The following is a 19904-nucleotide window of genomic DNA, read 5'->3' as shown; positions in this document are numbered from 1 at the left end:
TGATTATGAGCTTTATTTGATGTAATGTGTAAGGTGTTCAAATATAAATTACCTGAATTGATGAGCTGTAAATTGGGTTGTGATGGAGTAGTGTTCAATTAGTTTTGGGTTAGATGTTCAATTCTTTTTGGATTAGGTGTTCAAGACTTTTAGAATGGGGTGTTCATTGATATTTACGTTGGGTGTTCAAAGAAAAACTAACCCATAATTTTTATATGTATTCTAAGCAAAAAAAAATTTGTTCGGGTGTTCAGTTGACCATGGAAGCTGCAATGTGGAGCCGCCTCTGGCACAACTGTTTAATGGAAAACAGAGCACGACTACGACTGTAGATGATGATTGAATTTCATGAGATAGCGGGGTGGGGGGGTAAGGCGGGGTTGAATTACGTTAGGAAAATTTCTCTCCTTAGGCTTACGCCTCACCATTCGGGGCGTAAAAGGCGACCGAGGCGTATGCCTCGGTGAGCCAAGGTTATTAGGCCACTGTCTTAGACATGCTCAACAAAAAGGATATCAAATAGAAACCGTAATATCCTCAACCACTGTCCTTTGCTAGCATTTGGTGAGTAGATATAATACATCGATGACATTGTTAGGAGTTCTGCACACAAATGTTAGTAACTCAAATGTTCTTAATTGTGGCACTGGATAGCTTGTCTCATAAATGTTTACTACATTCTCTACTACTCATGCGTATCATAGATTAATGCTGATCAAAGAAATTGGTTTTCTTCGTTGTTGCTATGCACTCAAGTTTTTTCTTTTAGTTCTCAAAAGATAAATAAGTGGTCTTTCTCTCTTAGGGCTCTCAATTCTTCCACCTGAGAGCCATCGGCCACGAGAATTGTGCATCCTCTTTTGCCAAACTTCTTTTCTGCGTAAAAAACAAGGTAAAGTTGTTTAGTGTTTTTGTTCCTCCACCTTCTAATACTTGATCACTTTAACCAATTACTGTATGGATGCTGCTTGTTCTCTAGTTAAACACAAAATCAGATTAGTATTTTTTGCTATCAGTTCAATGAGTATATTTCACATAAGAGTTACTTACCTGCTAAACTCAGAAGGTCTTCCACTGAGTCAGGAAGATGGATAAGTTTTCCCATTTTACCACCATCATTTGTTTTATCATCCGGGCGATGCCCGTGTATTATGACCCTCACGGGAAGTATGTCTGATGATGGCGCAGAAGTTGGTGATGTTCCTGCAAAATAATAGCATGTGTTTTCCCGCATGAAATCGGCAAGTTACTTTAGCTTTTGCAGAATTTGTATCTCCGACTTGACTAATCCTTTTGGCGTTGACTTAAAACTGTGCATGGCTGTTAAACGTAGATTTATTCGGAAGTTAACGAAAACTTGAATGACTCCATCCCATTTAAAACGTATTGCAAGCATACAAACATATTGCAGACAGGAAGGAAGTTTTGTACAGTCAGGCTTGAGCTTACTAACCTTCTATATTTTCCTCTCCACTATTATTTGGTGCTTCATGATACTCTGCCCCCTCAATTGGTGCTATATTCTGCAGGAAAAACCATTACAAATGCCACTAGTTGTGGTTATAACTGGGAATGTCAATGCTTGGATCTCTGTCAAAGGGGCAGGTTTATGCTATTGCGAATCGAAACTACCTGAAGTTAAATGATCCCTTGGATTTCTTAGTTCATCCCTTAAAACAAAATTTTAACCAACATCGAGAAAAGATGCGGTAATTAAGGGATCAAATCTTTCTGCAATTATGTTTTGCTGACTTCATTCGTTGTACTTTTGGGAAAGCTGTGGTTATATGGTACTTTTGGCTTACACATGATTTTGTAGTTTTGGGAAAGCTGTTAGTTACCATCGCATCATGCATGATTTGGTTCTTAACAAAGAGGGAAAGCTTGCTCTTTTTGTCATGTTTAGCAATCTTTTGGCTAACAATGATAGAAAAAAATTAGCCTAGGTGTTAAATTTACTTCGTAGGTAGACTTATTATTATAGGTGACTGTCCCCTAGTGGTAGGTTTAGAGGCAGTTCTGTTGCTACCAACTTCTTTATTTGTAGTCTATTCTGTAGTGGTAAACAACAAAAAAGTGCCACTCCAGGGCCAACCTCTGCTGTCACAACAGGCTCCTAGTGTTGGTTTGCCTCGGCAGAGAGTCCTTGAGCCTGTTAGCTTGGTGTGCTTTTCGTAGTAGGTTGTGTCTTAGATTTTGTAGTTTTTGTTCATTCTTGTATATTGTAATGAAATCTTTCACCTTTGGGTGTTTTGAAATGAAATGAAATGCTTGACTGTTGAAAAAAACAACAAAAAGTGCAATCCATCATGTGTTGAATTTGACTTAGGTGACCTTTAGGCTAGTATTTGGCTTGTTCAGCTCCATTATGAATTTTAAAACATTGCGACAACAAAAGCTACTACCTTGAAGTGCTATGCTCACTGTCACTGATAATCCTTTTTGAATTCTAAAACTATTGCAACAATAGAAGATTCTCAGCTGAGCACTAGGTCTTTCGTACTGATCATTTTATGGTGTATACAGAGCCAGCCCCAAGGTAAGCCCCACAAGTCCATGGGATTGTGCAACCCCCTACCAAGTGGCAGCAAATTTTTTTTTTTTTACTTGTATGTCTTAATTTTGTATGCCTTAATAGTAAGTGGGCAACGAAGTTCGGGGTCAGGTTTGGGCAATCCAAACATCGGAGCCGGCAATGGGTGTATCTTGATTCTTGAACTACAAGAATCTAACTTGATGGAATGAATGTGCACGTTTCTTTCTTTCTTTACTGCTTTCATTTAGTGTACACATCTTAGGTTATTCTCAAATATATGAAATTGCAGGCATTTTTGAGTTGTTGGTAGTTACTTTAGTTGAAGGCATGGGTAGACTTACCCTCTGCTGTATTAGCTCATATATTTGCTCTGCAATTCTAGATTAGGACAACGAATTACCTCTGTGTTGAAGTCATCTATCAACTCTGTTACGAAAGGTATTTCTTCAAGCATCTCTTTCTTTAAGCCTTTCAAATACTGAAGCAAGGAATGCAGGAAGAGTCGGTCAGTGCAAAAAAGTACATTTGCATACGAAGCTAACTAGCATTTGTGCCCGTTCTATGCACATGGATAAAAATAAATAAATAAATCAGTCAACTTTATTTTTTCTATTTTCTCATGTATCAACCGGGCACAATGCTAATAATAAATTAGTTCGCAATTGTGAAAAATGCAAGATACGCACAGAAAACAAACCAAAAGTCAAATGTGTGATTTTATAATAAAAAACACAAGTCCCCACTTTCCAAAATCTATCCCCCCCCCCCCCCCCCCCCCCCCCCCCGGCGCGCGCGCTCGCTCGCTCTCTCTCTCTCTCTCTCTCTCTCTCTCTCTCTCTCTCTCTCTCTCTCTCAATTTCTAATAATAATAAATTTTTTTGAGAATTTGGGGTTTGGAGCAAGGTTTGGATATTGTACTGCGTATCGGTATTGTCCAGACTCAGTATCCTACACCTCTAATTTCGTTCCGGCTCAAATACCGGTTAGTACCAGCGATATGGGTCAGTACAGGTCAATACTACGGGATGGTACCGACCACCATTACCAGAGAGTACCAAGACTAGTTTTATTTTATTTTCCTTTCAGTACTAGACAATTTCGGTTGTTACCGAACGATATCAGACAAATACCATACTAGGTTTGGGAGGCATAAAAACATTTGTATAGAGTAGTTGATGAGCTTATCCATAATAGCATTTGGTTTTCTGGCCAATGACACGAGTCAATCAAATATGGTTCCCCTACCCCCATCAAATTCAAGTAAATCATTCTCCATCGAATGGCCCGAAAATTTTCTTTTAATGACAAGTTCGTGTATTGTTTCTTGATTATTTTGGGAACCATATGGACAGCATTCTGGGAGAAGTCATAGACAAAGTTTAATAACAAACTTCTGGGATGAGGGCTGCTTTCCCCCCCCCCCCCTGACACCCCACCCCCCCCCGGCCCCACACCCCATTTCCCATATTACCCCCTCCCCTCCCCCCATTTTACTTCTCCTGCCCCTCCCTCCTCCCATTTACTTTTTTTTTCTTTTTCCCTCTTTATTTTCTTTTTGTTTCTTTTCGGCTGGATTTTTTTTTTTCGTTTTTTTTCTCTTTATTTCCTTTTATTCCTTCCACTTTGAATCTTTTTTTTTTTTCAATTATTTTCTTTATTTGTTTCTTTTCCCATTTACCTCCCTTCTTTTTTTTTTTTGGTTAACTCAAATTCTATTTTCAATTAAGATTACAATTAGTGTTCGGGAACTAATTACGAAATGTATTTTGCAAACGACATACTAATCCAAAATACAAATGTTATATTTAGGATTACTTTTTTTTAACTATAGTACAATTTAATAAATTTGTTAACTATTATTTAGCATAAATCCTCTTAACTGATTCAGTAGTATGTTGCTTCAAATCACGTCTCTACTCCATAGGATTGCAAATGGCTGGTTTCTATTTTTTTTATAACTAAAACGGAAACGTTTTAGGGGCTTCGTAGGGGCTACTGTGCCAATGAGGGCAGTTGAGCCCCCCGGGTCCCACCTATTTTTTCATTTATTTTTTTATTTAATTACTTATACCTTATTTATTTAATTTCTATAAATACACCATTTGTATATTTAAAAATATAATTCAAGAATTAAGTGTTTTAATTTTCAATTCAGTTAAATCAGAGCAAAGATCGTTTTTATTATTATTTTATTTTAAATGGTCATAATGAATTTTTTGGTTTAAGGCCTTCCAACAAATACCCTAAGACTCATTATTTAGTTTCAAAACTCTCTTAGGGTGTCCATTGAAAGGCCTTGGAGCCAAAAATTTACTAGATCCATTTAGGATGAAATGATCAGAAAAATAACAACTTTGCACCGGTTCAAACGGATTGAAAATTGAAACACTTATTTTAGTAACTATATTTTTTAATCTATAAAGGTCAAAAAAATAAAAATAAAACAGTCGGATAAACATGATCAATTAAAACACTTTTTTTTTCTCTCAATTACTTTACAAAGCCTAAAATTAGACTTGAACCTATTATTAAAGAGAGAAAAAAATTCAAACTGGAAAGAACGAAAAGGAAATAAAATGAAAAAAAAAAAGAAACTGAAAATAAAATGAAAAAAAAAAACGAAACTGAAACTGAAAAGAAAAAGAAAAAAAAAAAAGCAAACGGTAAAGAAAAAAAGAAAGAAAGAAAGAAAAGAGAGAGAGAGAGAGAGAGAGAGAGAAGAGAGGGGGGTAGAATGGGAAAAGGGAGGTGGGGCCGGGGGGGGTGTGTCAGGGGGGGGGGGGAATAGCAATTTTCTTCTGGGATATGTCCTCATCACATTTATAGCTTATGGTAGGAGATATAGGTTTCAAAAAACTGTAAATGCTGTCAAAAGATTCCAGACCTGTATAAAGTTGGAGATAATTTTCTTCCCATCTGCATTATGTTGCAGTACCATTTGCTTGAAATGTTGATGGCTTATCCGGATCACCTGAGAAAGCCGCTTTGTTCTCACCGTAAAAGGCTGTGGGATATTGAGAATCACGCCTATTTCTCCTGCCATTTCCGCAGACCCTAATTTTGACAAGAACTGGAAATCCAGTTTAAATGGTTAAGAATGTAGGAAAATTGGAGGCTCTTTGTTTAGTGATCTGATCTGTGCTTTCAAATAACTTCAGAATTTTTTTAGCACAATTCATAGGTTCTACCTTGGAGACTAGCAGCTCGAATATTACCTTATGCATCACTTGAGTTGAGGCAATACGTTATGCTTGTAGCGAAGTCTACTTACTTCCGAATTTATGATTCTTCTTACACTGTTCACTTTCTCTAGTTCATTTCGTAACTTTTTGGTTTCAAGCACTATCTAATCATTCAGATTGAAGTTCTTGTTTTTTCGTTTTTTCTGAACCAATGCAAGTTGTTTTTCGACCTGATAAAGACAAGAAGACATTTTATTTTGGCTAATATAATCTTGAAGTCATTTCCACCTCGGTGTGTCATGTCACCTGTTTGAGACTTCTTTTCAAACAGTTCTAGTATGATCTTCTTGCGATTTCCTTATTCTTTTGCAATAGCCAACATGTGTTCTTTCACAAGAGCAGTATTTATCCTACTCGACTGACGCGTTGATTTTCCACTCGGTGATTCATTGCAGAAGTTCATTAACTAAGTTCTTATACTTGGTCAATTGTGCATCTTCCATTATTGTTTTCGTGTTCTAAAACTTGTGCATTTGGATAAGCAGAAACTTGTCAAATAGAGCTTCATTTCGCTGGAAAAAGGAAAAGCATACCTGCTCCATTCCATTTTTGTTCACTAGGACTTGGTGATTTGTTGCCCAAGTTCATTAACTAAGTTCTTAGACTTGGTTAATTATGCATCTTCCATTATAGTTTCTGTGTCTTTTTTAACACACTTGCACTCAGAAAAATGGAAACTTTATCAAACAGGTCTCTATTACACTGGGAAAAGGAAGCATACCTGCTCCGTTCCATTTTTGTATATCAGCACATCCTGCATTCGACAAGACGACTGTTAGATTTGCATCTTGTATTACTTATGATTACATGTGAAAGGAGAAGTACTATACCACTGCTCCGGATACCAGAACGTAGAAATCTGTTGGTATCTCATTCTGTAAAATAATATCGACTTTTGGTGGAAAAAACTCTGCTTTCATCTCAGACACCTGTGAGAGGAGAAGCCACAAGATACTGCTTATACAATAACATGGAAGAGATTTCCAGTACAAACCTATAAAGACAGAATAGCACCTTTTTTATTGGTTTCACTATGCTATTGTGTCAAATTGTGCTCAGCATGGTTACTTTAGCCTCCTATTTGTAATACCCATCATCTTGAGTCATGTATCTTAAATAAGTGCTAGAGCAGCTGGGAATGGCTCTCTCCCCTTTTTCTGAAACTTATGCGGATTTGACTTCACTGCTTGACCCCTCTTTCATAATAGTCGTTTATTGCAGGAGAGAGTTTTGAAAAAAGGATCCCTAAGGAACATTTTCTTGGCTAGAATGGACACATACCTAATCAATGGTTTGCCCATATAGAAAGGAGGAGGCACATGGAAGTTGTGTTGCTTGGAACTTGGATTTGTGGAGGTCCTGGAGGGAAAAGGAACAGGAAGGGAAGGGATGGGAGAAATGTGGATATCGTTGACAACCTTTTCCCTTTCCTTGTTTTTTCCCTCCAAAAAATCCCTCTTTAAATCCAAGATCCAAATGCTGCGCAAGTGTGAGATGCGTGTCTCACTACGTTGTAGTATCACTGTCCTATTATGGTTTGCATATGTAAGGTGTCGATATCTTTATTGCTAATGCCATTTAGTTTTTTTTCTCTGTTCTTGAGTGTTTAATTACAATGAGACTGGAACATGATACGTGAGGTGAGGGAGAGGGAGAGGGAGAGGGAACGCAAAAAATGTGATTACCAGCTGGGTGATGAGGTCGTCAGAAACTCCTTTGAAGAGATAGGTAGTTTCCACAGTTTCATGGAAAAGATGCTGAGCTATACTTGATCTAATCGCCTTGGGTAAGTCTTCAAGCACTTCTTCCTGTTGTAATTCTGCTGTCTTAAACTTGAGTTGCATATGAGCCAGCATTTGCTCTTTCAAACCATCTGGAAGCCGATTCTTGCTCGCATATCGTAATATCTCATTGATGGCGTCCCTCTGTGAACTCATCGTTAGATAATAGTCTATTCTAGTACTCCCTCCACCCCTTTATTGGTCCATTTTGGGGAATGCAACATTTTAAGGAGATACACTTGGTGAAGTGTAAATTTTCCACATTATCCTTCGACATTTCCAATCATTTAAGTGTTTTGAGATGTGATATCCACAAGAGAAGGGCAAAATAGTAATATCATCAAACTTTGATCCTTCACTTTTCGATGTGGACATTCTTTATGGGACATGCAAAAGTATGAAAATTGTACAAAGAGGGACGGAGGGAGGTATACTTGTGAAAAGTTGACGATTCTGGTCACTTTGATTCCCCCTCCAAAGAAAAAAAGACAAAATTTGTGACTTTTTTTTTTTTTGGCGGCATTTCCATAGAATATGCCAAAATAACATGTAGCAGACTTACCACCCCCCCCACCCCACCCCCCCCAAAAAAAAAAAAAAAAAGATGTAGCAGTATGAACAAAGATTCAACCAGTTACCAGAAGATATCTGTTCATTTATGGTTTAGTTGGAGATTTTGACTTCCTCTCATGACATTATAATAGCATTAAGGCTGTGTTTGGATCCTGTTTCATGGATGGATTTGTGTCATGAAAACAAAAGAAAGGAACGCAACATTGGACATGGTTGAAAACTTATCTCGGACTTCTTGTTTTCGGTACACACTCCTATAATCCAAGATCTAAATAGAACCCAAGTACTAGGCTAGTAGGTTTTATCAAAATTCATAGAACTTGAGTATTCACATTGCAAAAACTTGAACTAGTCCTAACCGTAGGAATTGGTCCAAATCAAAGATGGTTCTAGAGCTCTCAATGTTAGGAACATGGTGTTGTTCAGCTCAGCATTTCCTTGAATGAAACTGCAAAATGTCGATGCCATTTGTGTAGTCTTTGACAAGTGAAAACCAGGACAGTAGGGGATTATTTAAGCCGAAAAATCTTGGGCGGAAAATTGAAGTATAGTAGACAATTGTTCAGTTGATTCAACGGCGAATTAATATTTTTTTGTTTCCGGTTGTTCACATTGGTCAAAGTTCATTTAGCCATAAGGCTTGTATGTTCATGACAAGGACTGTAGAAGAATTTACCATAGCAAAGGTTCTGACTGCGCTGTGGACAACGAGATTCGTCATATTTCCGATCAGATATGCTGTTAGACCGATGTTGAATAACATGTAGAAGATATTGAAAACCTTCTCTCCTGTATTCTCTGCATGCAAGTCCCCGTATCCAACCGTCGTGAGGGTGACAATTGACCAATACATGGAATAGGTGTATCCCATCCAAATGTTTTCATGTTCAAAATCATGAACTTGAGCTCCAATCCATGTGTCATCGGATGTTTTATGATGGATGGCCATCCAGTAATAGAAACAACCAGCCGAGTGTACTGCGAATAGAGTCACCTGTGGAGAGTTAGAACAACGGGTTATGAAACAACCGACTCTGAATTCGATAGCGGACACTTGAGAGTTGAGAGTTTAACCGATTAACACTAGAAAAGTGGTAACTTGAAGAGACAGTTATGAGGAAATTAACTTGTACTTACACATATTAGCTTGCAATATCTTGTCCAGAAGTAGCTGAAGCGTGTGTCTTTCTCCAACCTGGATAAAACAATTTCTAACTAGATGAAATATGTCGTCTGAAGCTCATGTATCATCTTTATGTAATGTTTTTGTTTGTTTGTGCATATGCATTTGTTATCTACTCTTCCATTGCATTATGGGTTTTTTTCCATTTAGCTTGTGTTGAGTAATTGGGTCATGGATTTATGGAGGGATTTGCAGGACCGTGTTAGGATAGCAATTCATGAGACTAATATTTTTCCGTCTTTTCCCTCAACAAATCCAAGATATACACCTTAACGTGAAACTGTGACAGGGTTACCGCAAAGTCTCAGATCGTAGAACAAGAATACCCAATGTACATTGATCTTGCGTAACTTGTTTTTGGGAGTGAAATAGATTTTCATTCGCATCCTTCTTTGTTTGGTTGTGGGCTCTTATTTCTGTTCTTGTAGACTTTGAAACTTGATTATTTCAGTTATCTTTCAATTCTGGAATTCTCAACTGAATCAATTAGTGTTACTGGTATTCCATTTTTAGTCTGGTTCTGCTGCATAATTGTCAAGATACAAGAATGCACATGACATCGGACGGTATTAACTGCAGGTATATGGGTTTTTTGAATTCTAAACTCAAGGGAGAAGGTATACAGATGTTTTTCAATTTTTGGAGCTCAATGTATAGACATGCTAATTTAGATAATAATACTCCCTCCGTCCCTTTTTTTGTGTCCAGTATTCCATTTTGGGCTGTCCATTAATAAGTGTCCATTTTGTAAAGTTAGGGGGGTAAAAGTTGGTGTATTGTCTACTTTGTCCCTAAAAGTAGATTTTATTTTGAAAAGTTAGTGAGTAAAAGTGTAATGATGATGGGTAAGTAGGGAAAATGGAGGAAAAAGTTGATGTAAAAGGTGTAATGATGATGTCTTTTTAATAAGTTGGAGTTACGAAACAGGACACTTAAAAAGGAACGGAGGGAGTAATAAAAGAAAAATGTACCTTGTGAAGAGTTCACTAACACGTCGGAGTCGCCATAGCCGGAGCAAGTTGAGGAAGCCAAACGCTTCACCTTTGTGCATTTTTCCGGTGAAGAGCAGGTATATGGCATGGAATGGCAGAGTTGAGACTACGTCCATTGGGAACCATAGGTTTGTTACATACCTGGACAAGGAATCAAAAGTTTTTTCAGAATAGATAAAAGTATGATTGATATGATGACAATAGAGACTTCAGAGGTCCTATAGTGGAAAAAAAATATAAGGAATCATTTTGTCATCGGGCGTCCTTTTGTCCTATAGGTTTGCTACCCATACACTTAGGCCGTGAACTAGCGCGATGGAAAGTGTTGTTCGGTAGCGCGTGATTCTTTTCCCCTAAAAATGCATGTTCCCTGTGAAAAGACACTCAAAACCACAGTAAGTTTAGTTTGAGATTCCACCATTGCTATGGTTGGCACTGCATTTTGGGGGCCAAAGGATCCTTGACCTTCCAATGATTAGGCCCATGTTCAGGTTAATGGAATTGGCCTCTCTAAATAACTTGATAGTGAAATATACGTAGATCAACAATGTAACATATACAGAGAGAGTACACAAAAAAGGACGAGACTTGTATTCTGGATATAATCCGTATCATATCATAGTTTGAATCACCTTAGAGCAACTACGACAGGCTAGGAAAATGAGGTCTGTGTTATTTTGGCTTGAAGAGCACAATTTTTGTATTTCCAACAGGTTAGCCAAATGGCTATAGGCATGTTACCTATTTGCATTTTGACTAGCTACAGATAGTCATTGAAGGCTACGTAAATTTTGTTAACCAATTAGAAGGTGTCACGTCATCAATTATCTCGCTGCACATATATTGATTTACTTTTTTTGTGTAATTTAACTAGGCAAAATACATGGTAGTGTTGGAGTACACATACAAAAAATGATTAGATGAAAATTTGTACACTGTGTACTTTTACTAGACTAATTATTCAAAAGTCAAGGAGAACCGCAACATGGTACTCTGGACCACTTTACAATCATACATTTTTGTGGGGTCCATATACTTAGTGGTGGATCCTACGGAAATGTGTGGTTGTAAAGTGATCCGAAGTACCACGTATACTCTCAAACTATTGTATAATTTCACATTTTAGTAAAATGATTTTACTGAGCTAAACTACAATCAATATTGGAGATACTCTCACACCCCTTGTTTTGTTCCTAACAGTTTGGTAGGCTCATGAAGGGGTCATTTTTTGGCTAAAAATGGGTTATTTCTTAAAATATTTTGGTAAAAAGTGGTTCTCTCTCTCTCTCTCTCATTTTTTGGCTAAAAAGGGGTTATTTCTTAAAATATTTTGGTAAAAAGTGGTTCTCTCTCTCTCTCTCTCTCAAACACATACACAGAGCGAGAGGATCAGAGGACTGAAAGAGCAAATAAAGAAGTAAGAAGATACCGCATTGCTATTTTCTCATGGTTATCTACAAGGAGATAGGTTGATTTGTCCAAGTAAGCAACGAAGAAAGTCAGAACAATGTCGATCGCAAAGAAGGCATCCACAGCTAAGTCAACCGGCAATAGTGACCCAGTTGCCACTTTCTTGAAGGCTAGCTCGAATGGAGATGACCATGCCGAGTACACCACAAGCACCACCAGAAATGTTTGCCACCACCTGCATAAAACGTATTCGTGTACATGTACAATTTCAACATACACATATTCGTGACATTACAAATTTAGAGCTAGATACATACATTGCTCAATCCGAGCATACTAGCCAGTGCAATGTTTGAGCCAAGAAAAATGCCTATGAATTGAAATTGCGCGGTGGGTGTTCACTTAGTACGTCGGGCCTACACATTTTACTGAATGTGAGACACAGGATGAGAATTTCAAGCATCCATCTAGGTTTCAATTGGAATCCTAGATAGAACTGCTCCCTTGGGGCAGAGTCTGCATACCTAGCTATGTGGGATATTTTGTTGTTCGGGTTTGAATGTCTCTGTTATGCATGTAATTTTGCTCAATCTTAACGACATTTTCAATTTTTTTTCTTTCTCAGAAATGTTATTTATCCATTAAACTGTACACTTTAGGACTGATTAACAATTCCGAATTCAGGGACTGTCCTCATGCAAACTCCTGTAGGTGAGGAGCAAATTCAGCAGTCCTATTTTAGTTTAGCTTTTTAGTTTAGTGTGGGATGAGTCGACTGTAGACTAGCAGAACATCCATGCTTTTGAAAATTTTGAAAAAAGGGAATTGATGTTTTCGATTAAGAACTGTTGCCTCAGTGGTCGGGCGAATGTTTAGACTTTGGGAGTACTCTTCAAGATTTGGAGTTCGTTTCCCCACCAAGTGAGTACCCTGCAGTAAGTGAGAGGCCGTGACTGATGTGGTCGCGCTAATTCCTCCAGAGATTTGGATTGCACAGTCAGATCGACATAGTGGTTTGACTATACGACCGTTCCTCCATTAAAAAAAAAAAAAACCGATATGCACTCGATGGATTTGTGCGTTCGGGTGAAATCTTTTGGCAGAAAAAGATTTCATTCATTTTGGATCTCAAACTGTGTACTTCCGGAAAACATGTGATGATGTCCCATGCGATTTTATGATAGCTTGGAAAGTTTCTTCTAATGAAAAACTGTGGCTGTGAACTAAATTTGGTTAACTGTAAAAACCATTTCCGTTTGCTTAGAAAAAAAAAAAAAAAACCATTTCCATTAGATGAGTTTTCAAGCAACCTTGCTACGGACACCGACTGTCACGCAGGACCCATTCTGGGTCTCTCACGAATGATTTGAGCCGTTTAATAAATCAAAAAAAAAAAAAAACCCAGTGGGGCCATGAAAAATCAACTCAATCCGATATGTGTAGGTACTCGATCCAATTTTTCAATTTTTCATTCAAATTACAAGATCCACTCGGATTTTTTTGAAAAAATTATTAAACGGCTCAGATCATCTCTGCGTGACGGTTGGTGCGTATAGGATTTCCGGTTTTTAAGAGCTAGTTGTCACTGCTATTAAGGCTTTGTGTCTTAACATGAACTTGACTAATCTGGCTTTGACCACGAGCCAACCTCTTGTATTAAAAGTAAGTAATTTTCTGTCGAGTATAAGTTATGTCTAGATGAGGTGGAAACCAAGGGGTTTCCGCCACCGCCCATTGTAGGTCCTACAGAGCGTTCATTGCAATAATCTTAATTGTTCATCTTGTAGAGTCCGTAAAGTTATATATCTACGAAAAAATCAGCTTGATCGGATGTTAATAGCTGTATTAAAAATTGAATTTTGGTTTATAGAAGGAATGTCCTAATTCTATCATTAGTTTCTAAGTTACCGTCTATTTTAGAAACCAAAATTTAATTTTAATATAGCTATTGATGCCCGATTAAGTTGATTTTTTGCGTGAGTATATTACTTTGTGAGCCCTACAAAATGAGCAGTTTAAATTACTATAATAATCACACATTGAGACCCACAATGGATGGTGGAACCATGGTGTGTTTCCACCTCGTTCGAAAAAGAATTTAAATTGTTATCCATCTCTAGAAGTGCCTTGCGTACTTACCAATAATGAAAAATCACTTATGACGTCAAAGTTTGTCAACAAATGCTCATGAATTGGGGATGATGTTGTGGGGTTGTGCGCAGCACCGTATTGCACACCTCAAGCCGTCGGATTGTGCATCCGACGGCTTGGATCTCATCTCGGCAATGAACAGCTCTCGATTATTGATTGCCGAGATGAGATCCGAGCAGTCGGATGCACGATCCGACAGCTCGAAGGTGCGCAGCACAATGCTGTGCACGTCACTGCACCGTACCAACCCGAAGTCTAATGCTCTTGGGGTTCTCCTTTGAAGTTTCCTTAAATCTTTTGTATGGTATTTCTTTATTCATCATAATTTTTTGTTTATCTTTTTGTCGTAATTTTTAGATGAATTATTCGTCTCGATGAGAGGAATAAGAAAGGTATAGAAATGTGGAACGAATTTAGAAAAGGTCAAATAAAACGACACTGTAAATAAAAAATACAAATTGTTTGGTATTCTTTTTCTTCTTTAATGAAGTTTTTTTGCTTTTGGTTATAATTTTTAAAACATGAATCTAACAAAAATGCAGAAAAAGAAGAGCCAAAAATAAAACATGAATCTAACAAAAATGCAGAAAAAGAAGGAAAAAAAAAACCAAAAATTTATAAATAAAAAAAGCTCACAGGCCCAGTGACAGAGATGTTTTGCAAAATGGTTTAAGCTAGTAAAACCGATTTAGATTTGTTGGGTATAGGATAATTAACCATCGTCTATAAAATGTGTGAATTTCACACCAATGTTTGATAAGGAAGAATATTGGAACACCACGTGACAGTGCTGGTGAGAATTGCAGTGGCCATAAATTAACTATACTCTTAAGTAATTATTCAGTAGTTTTAGTCCTCTTGGGGCACCTAATAATTTTCCTACTCTAATTTAATATATGGCCTAAAAGTCTTGGGCTGTGCACCGTCCATTTGGTTTAGGTAAGAGTCAGACCCATAGGCCATAAGTAATTTCTGGAGTATTACGTGGCATTATCTACGTTGTACTTAACAGTACTTTCAATCATTACGTAGCGACAAATCACACGGTAGAGACATTATCGATCATTCACTTTTTTTTTGGTGGTTAAGAGACAAAGAGTAACCCTTATTGTGTTATGGTAATTTTTTTATTTGTGAAAAGTATTAAATGGCAATACCACATGCATATATAGTACTAATTGATTACCCAATACTTTTACGGGAGAACAAGGCTTGTTCCGTTTTCAAAAAGCCAATTTATAGTGGTTCGTTAAATGTTTGATTCTATGATTTTTGGACATGAAAAAAAAGTTATTGAGAAATAAATTTTAAGATTTAATTAATGAATAGCTCAGAAAAAATAAATCCCTCAAAGTAAGAAAAACAAAAACTAAAGATTTTCAGTTTTTTGACCGTTCATTAAACTAACTTCTTTTTTTTTTTTTTGATCAATTCATTAAACTAACTAGAGAACCAAGTAAATGGCTTTCTCGAAAGAGAGAATAAAAAATTAAAAAAAAACAAAACAACCGAGAGAACCAAGTATATTCTGTTGGGCCCGCAATGCCCCATGGATTTGATTATGTAATGTCACCTCCTACGACCGTTCTAAAAATAGACTTGCTGGTGCGATGTCGAATGTCATAAATGACTTAAAATCCTCCCTAACACCAATTAATCTTGGAAAAAAATGGTGAAAAGCGGTCCAAAGTTAATATTCCACATGAAATTAATGACAACGAAAAATGCAAATACAAATGGTAATACAAACGATTAAAGCTATACAAAAACCATAGTTTGTTATGAGCTCACAATAATATGCATTAACCTTTTTAAAATAAAATGCAAACTCTGGCTGTCAGCCTGCAGATCACATTGGAGTTGGACCCACCTAACACCAAGAATGCACCAATCTGGGAGCACCGCTTCAGCCACCACATGCCGTGTGGGGCCCACTCCGGGCGGATGATCCGAGCCGTTTAATAATTTAAAAAAAAACACTGAGTGGGCATCGCTAAACATCAACTCAATCGATCCGATATATGTAGATGCTCGGATCAAGCTTCTCATCTTTGGAAAATAGGAAAAAATGTGGAAAGATTGATTTTCTGGTGTACAGAAAGATGAGAAGCTTGATCTGGACACCAACACATATCGGATCAAGCTGATGTTCCGCAATGCCTGCTTGGGTTTTTTTTTTTAAATTATTGAACGCGCGGCTCGAAACATCTGTGTGGGGCCCACGAACATCCGTGCATGGCCTAGAGTGGACCCCACACGGCATGCGGTGGCTATAGACTTTTTGCACCAATCTGCCCCCAAGACTCGGAAAAATTATTACTTGCTCTTTGAGTACCGTCACGTAATGTTAAGTGGCTCTACCATCACACATTCACGTGAGGTCTCTATATACTTTAGTCCTGAACTCCACATAAATGTGCGGTGATAAAGGCCTTGAAGCAGCTGCACCACATGGCGGTGCTCCAAGAGTGCATAATAATCACGCAAGACTCGCGCCATTTTTAGCACCAGACTTTCCATTTGTCATTAATTGGTTCTACTGTAGTAACTTACTCCAGTTATTTACGTTAAACTGCTGAACTATCGTTGTAATAGGACAAACTTTGAAATATAACTCATGCTGATCAAATTTGTAAAAAGAGATCAAATATATATGCCTTACAAATATATACTATACATACATAGTACATCCATATCACTAATTAATAACCTTATTAGTCGATGAAATCATAAAACCTTTTTTTATCGAGATAAGCAGAAGAAAATCGGGACGAAAATAAAAGGAATGAAGTAAGGGAGCAATAACCTCTTGTGATTAAACAAAATAGAAAGAATTTGCTGTATAAAAATGATAAGATAGTGTTTAAAGGATTTTTATTTACTGGAAAAACGTTCAAGTTTTTGATATTCGTTTACAGCTGCTCGAGATATTAACAGTTAATACTCAGACCAGTGATTTGGTCATATGACGGTTGAGTCGAAAAGTACTCGATCGCCAATAAATAGGTACATAGTTAACGACATCAGAGGTTCAAAATCTCGTTATGCAGAATATTCGTGTGTGCTCGGAGAGAAGAATATTTCGGGAAGGGAAGGAACAGGTACGTACCGGTATCTACGGTCGTATGGGGCGATGATATATTTCCTGAGGTGGAGAGAATTAGCATCATCCACAATGGTCCCGAAAGCCGGCAAAAGACTGCTGGAAACAGTTGCTAAGTTGTCTATATTATCACTTGATCTCCTTCTGTACAGCAAAGCCGGCACCGGCCGTGACCTATTTTCCGATGGCAAGGAAGTTGAAGCTGTCCTTCTTTCCGTCGACATCTTTGGCCTGACTAGTTGAGAGAGCTAGAGAGAGAGAGAGAGGTAATAGTTTAAGTTCACATAATTGTTTGGCGTTAATTAATAGAATACATGCATTATGAAGAAAGAGGTCAATTACACACTCAATCCGTCCTAAAAAGATTGTTCGGTCCGCAAGATAATACTTAAAAAAAGGACATTTTTATCAAAAAAAATTCAAACTTTGTTTGATAAATTAAAAGAACTCGTTGATATTCAGTAACTAGAAGCAAAAAGTGAATTTTTGACAAAAATGTACAGTATTTTTAAGTTTTCTTCGCAAACCGGACAATTTTTTTAGAACAGAGGTAATATTACAAGTCTTTGTGTGTGTGAGAAAAAAGTCTGTGTGTGTGTGAGAAAAATATGTGATCAGTACTGTTATCCAATTTACGTCAACTCCAAATAATTTTTGAGCTCAATAAAATAGTGTACATATTTTGACATATTGTCGATGCAACAACAGTATGCAAATAATTATATTCGTGTAAACAAATCAAAAAAAGAATGATGTGATTGCAAAATTTTCAAAATTATTATATTCCCCAAGTCATATAAATATCTATCTCTATTATAAAACAGAAGGGTGTGGGGACAAGTTGTTGGAACGGCTCAGATTCATTTGATCCAAAGACTGTAGTGCATCCTCCAACTTTCCGATTAAGTGTCCATGGTTTTCACCTAAATCACACAACTGCCATCCTCTTTCAACCGAGATGCGTAGTGCCGTAGGCACGGGCTAGCACTAGTTATATTATAAAATAGAGCGGTTTTTATCTACAAATACAAACAAGAGCACCTCTCTAGCTGTCAGATCGAATTTTCAATAGGTTATAACCGTTCGATCAAGAGAACACTTTCTAATATAAACCTCCTAACTTTTGACTGGTAAATTCTTTCAATTGATTGATTTTAGGTTGTTTCCTTAAAAGGCTTGATTATCTTTTTGAACTTAAATCAACTCAATAATCGATTTTCTTCTAAAGTTGATTTTCTTACATTTAATTCAATATTTGCTTTTAAGTTGTTTCCGTTTAGGTTGATTTCTCTACAATAAAAAAAGGAAACTATCCTTTTTGAATTTATATTGGGAAAGGAAACAATCCTTTTTCTTTTAATAATTAACATTCACACATGTGTTTTTTCGGAAAAAAAAAACGCTATGTTTTCAATAATAATCTAGGCTCAACTTAGGTTTTCCTTTTATAATCATACACACAATTCTTCTAATTCATCAGCCTCTCCAAGAAGAGGAGAAAATAGTTTTTGCTTCGTACCTTTATTGGAGAAAGAGAGGTTCATAATCTATGCTAAACGCGAATATACGAGATCCATGATTAAGGTAACTTATTTTCGTCAACATTTTATTTTAGAGAATTCTTACTCATTTAGTTATTATTTTTCATATATTTTTGTGTTGTTGTTCGTGTTCTTAATTCTGCTCTCTGAAGAAATAGGTACGTGTTCAAGAGTAATGAAGACCGGTAAAAACAAATTTTTTGGACTATAAGCCTTTTGCAGAATATGCCCTCCTAAGGGGTGCACTCTTTTTAGCTACATTTGCGTATGGATTTGACTTTATTATTTAGTAGTTTTTATGTCATGATTGAACTTGGATCTTATGAATGCAACATGGTATTGGGTTTGAATTTGTTGGCTCGAATTTTTGTGATTTGGATGATCATTGGTAATGTTGTACGCACGGGTTAAATGTTATTCTTCTTATTAGAAAATTGAAAATAAGAGGGATAAAAACAAAACCTTCTTGTGTTCAAAACGCGTTGCTTCGTGCCTTTAAGCATGGGCAATCCCGTGTGTGTGTGTGTGTGTATCGGGGCGGTTCCAGTGACCCCTAAAAAACATCTAATATAACACCCTAAATTTCAATCTCATAGTTCCCGATCAAGCCCTTTTCGGTCATTTTTTTTTAGATATTTGTTTTGAGCAAAAAATATGACCGGAAAGTGCTTGTTTTGAGCAGTTTTTAATTGAACCATTCATCAAATCTGAGCTAAAAACTGCTCAGATCAAGCCCTTTCCAGTCATTTTTTTTTTCTGATTTCTCGCGGGTACCTTTAAAATCACGTTCTGATCATATTGAGCGGTTTGGATCATCAAAATTTAATTGGGAACCATGTGTCATTAATGAGGCTATTTCAGTGATCGAGACCGTTCATGTTTTTTACTTAATTTGTCGATCATCAATCGCACCAAAGTATATAATGATCGGATGGCATTTTGATATGACTACAGAGCACATTCATCTTGAAAAAAAATTGCAACACTAGATCAAAAACCCATGTCTTTCAAACAGATGTGTTTCGAAATCATATAAAAAACGGTATATCCTCACAACATGATTTTTGACATGTTTGATGATCACAAAGAGGCCTTTGGCCCAAAGCCACTAGGGGTGCACTTAGGCGCAAAAAAAATTGAGGTCAGGAGTTCAACTCCCTCTAATTAAGGTGCTAATCTAAGTTATTTAACTACTCTAACATTACTGACTTTCACCGATGAAAAAAAGACGAAACAAATAAATGGTTCCGACCATTGAAATGTTTCCACAAATATTAGGCCGGACGGACCGTGCAGAGAGAGAGAGAGAGGTGTGCAGTTAATGTTCACGGATTGTCCGAGCTCATTATAGGTTTAGATGGGGAAGGTGGTACATAGGTTTCACAAGGAATT

At 37.0% G+C, this 19904-nt stretch overlaps 1 protein-coding gene across 3 annotated transcripts; it reads right to left on the bottom strand.

Annotated features, from left to right (window-relative positions):
* Positions 1-497: 497 nt before the first annotated feature.
* LOC131316532 (potassium channel KAT3-like) lies at positions 498-17267 on the bottom strand. Of its 3 annotated transcripts, XM_058345934.1 has the most exons (13): positions 16978-17267; positions 11737-11952; positions 10287-10448; positions 9270-9327; positions 8809-9126; positions 7464-7703; positions 6609-6707; positions 6500-6532; positions 5421-5606; positions 2937-3014; positions 1454-1523; positions 1051-1203; positions 498-876 (listed from the first exon to the last, which is right to left on the bottom strand). In XM_058345934.1, exons 1-13 carry the CDS (start codon positions 17193-17195, stop codon positions 773-775), a joined length of 1935 nt encoding a protein of 644 aa, XP_058201917.1. In that variant the 5' UTR covers positions 17196-17267; the 3' UTR covers positions 498-772. The 3 variants fall into 3 exon arrangements, with proteins under 3 accessions (XP_058201917.1, XP_058201919.1, XP_058201918.1); XM_058345936.1 differs by lacking the exon at positions 5421-5606; XM_058345935.1 differs by lacking the exon at positions 6609-6707.
* Positions 17268-19904: the final 2637 nt, after the last annotated feature.

Source organism: Rhododendron vialii, chromosome 2a (assembly GCF_030253575.1).
Source record: "Rhododendron vialii isolate Sample 1 chromosome 2a, ASM3025357v1".
NCBI lineage: Eukaryota > Viridiplantae > Streptophyta > Magnoliopsida > Ericales > Ericaceae > Rhododendron > Rhododendron vialii.
The sequence above is the reverse complement of the archived record's forward strand: the minus strand, read 5'-3'. Positions and strand labels throughout refer to the sequence as shown.

What these genes read in the sequence shown, in the direction of transcription:
- LOC131316532 (XM_058345934.1), bottom strand. Translation starts at nt 17,195, where the DNA reads ATGTCGACGGAAAGAAGGACAGCTTCAACTTCCTTGCCATCGGAAAAT. An exon ending in GATATTGCAAGCTAATATGT is followed by an intron (nt 9,127 to 9,269) that starts GTAAGTACAAGT and finishes AACTCTCCACAG; the next exon opens with GTGACTCTATTCGCAGTACA. An exon ending in AGACCTTCTGAGTTTAGCAG is followed by an intron (nt 877 to 1,050) that starts GTAAGTAACTCT and finishes TTTTTTACGCAG; the next exon opens with AAAAGAAGTTTGGCAAAAGA.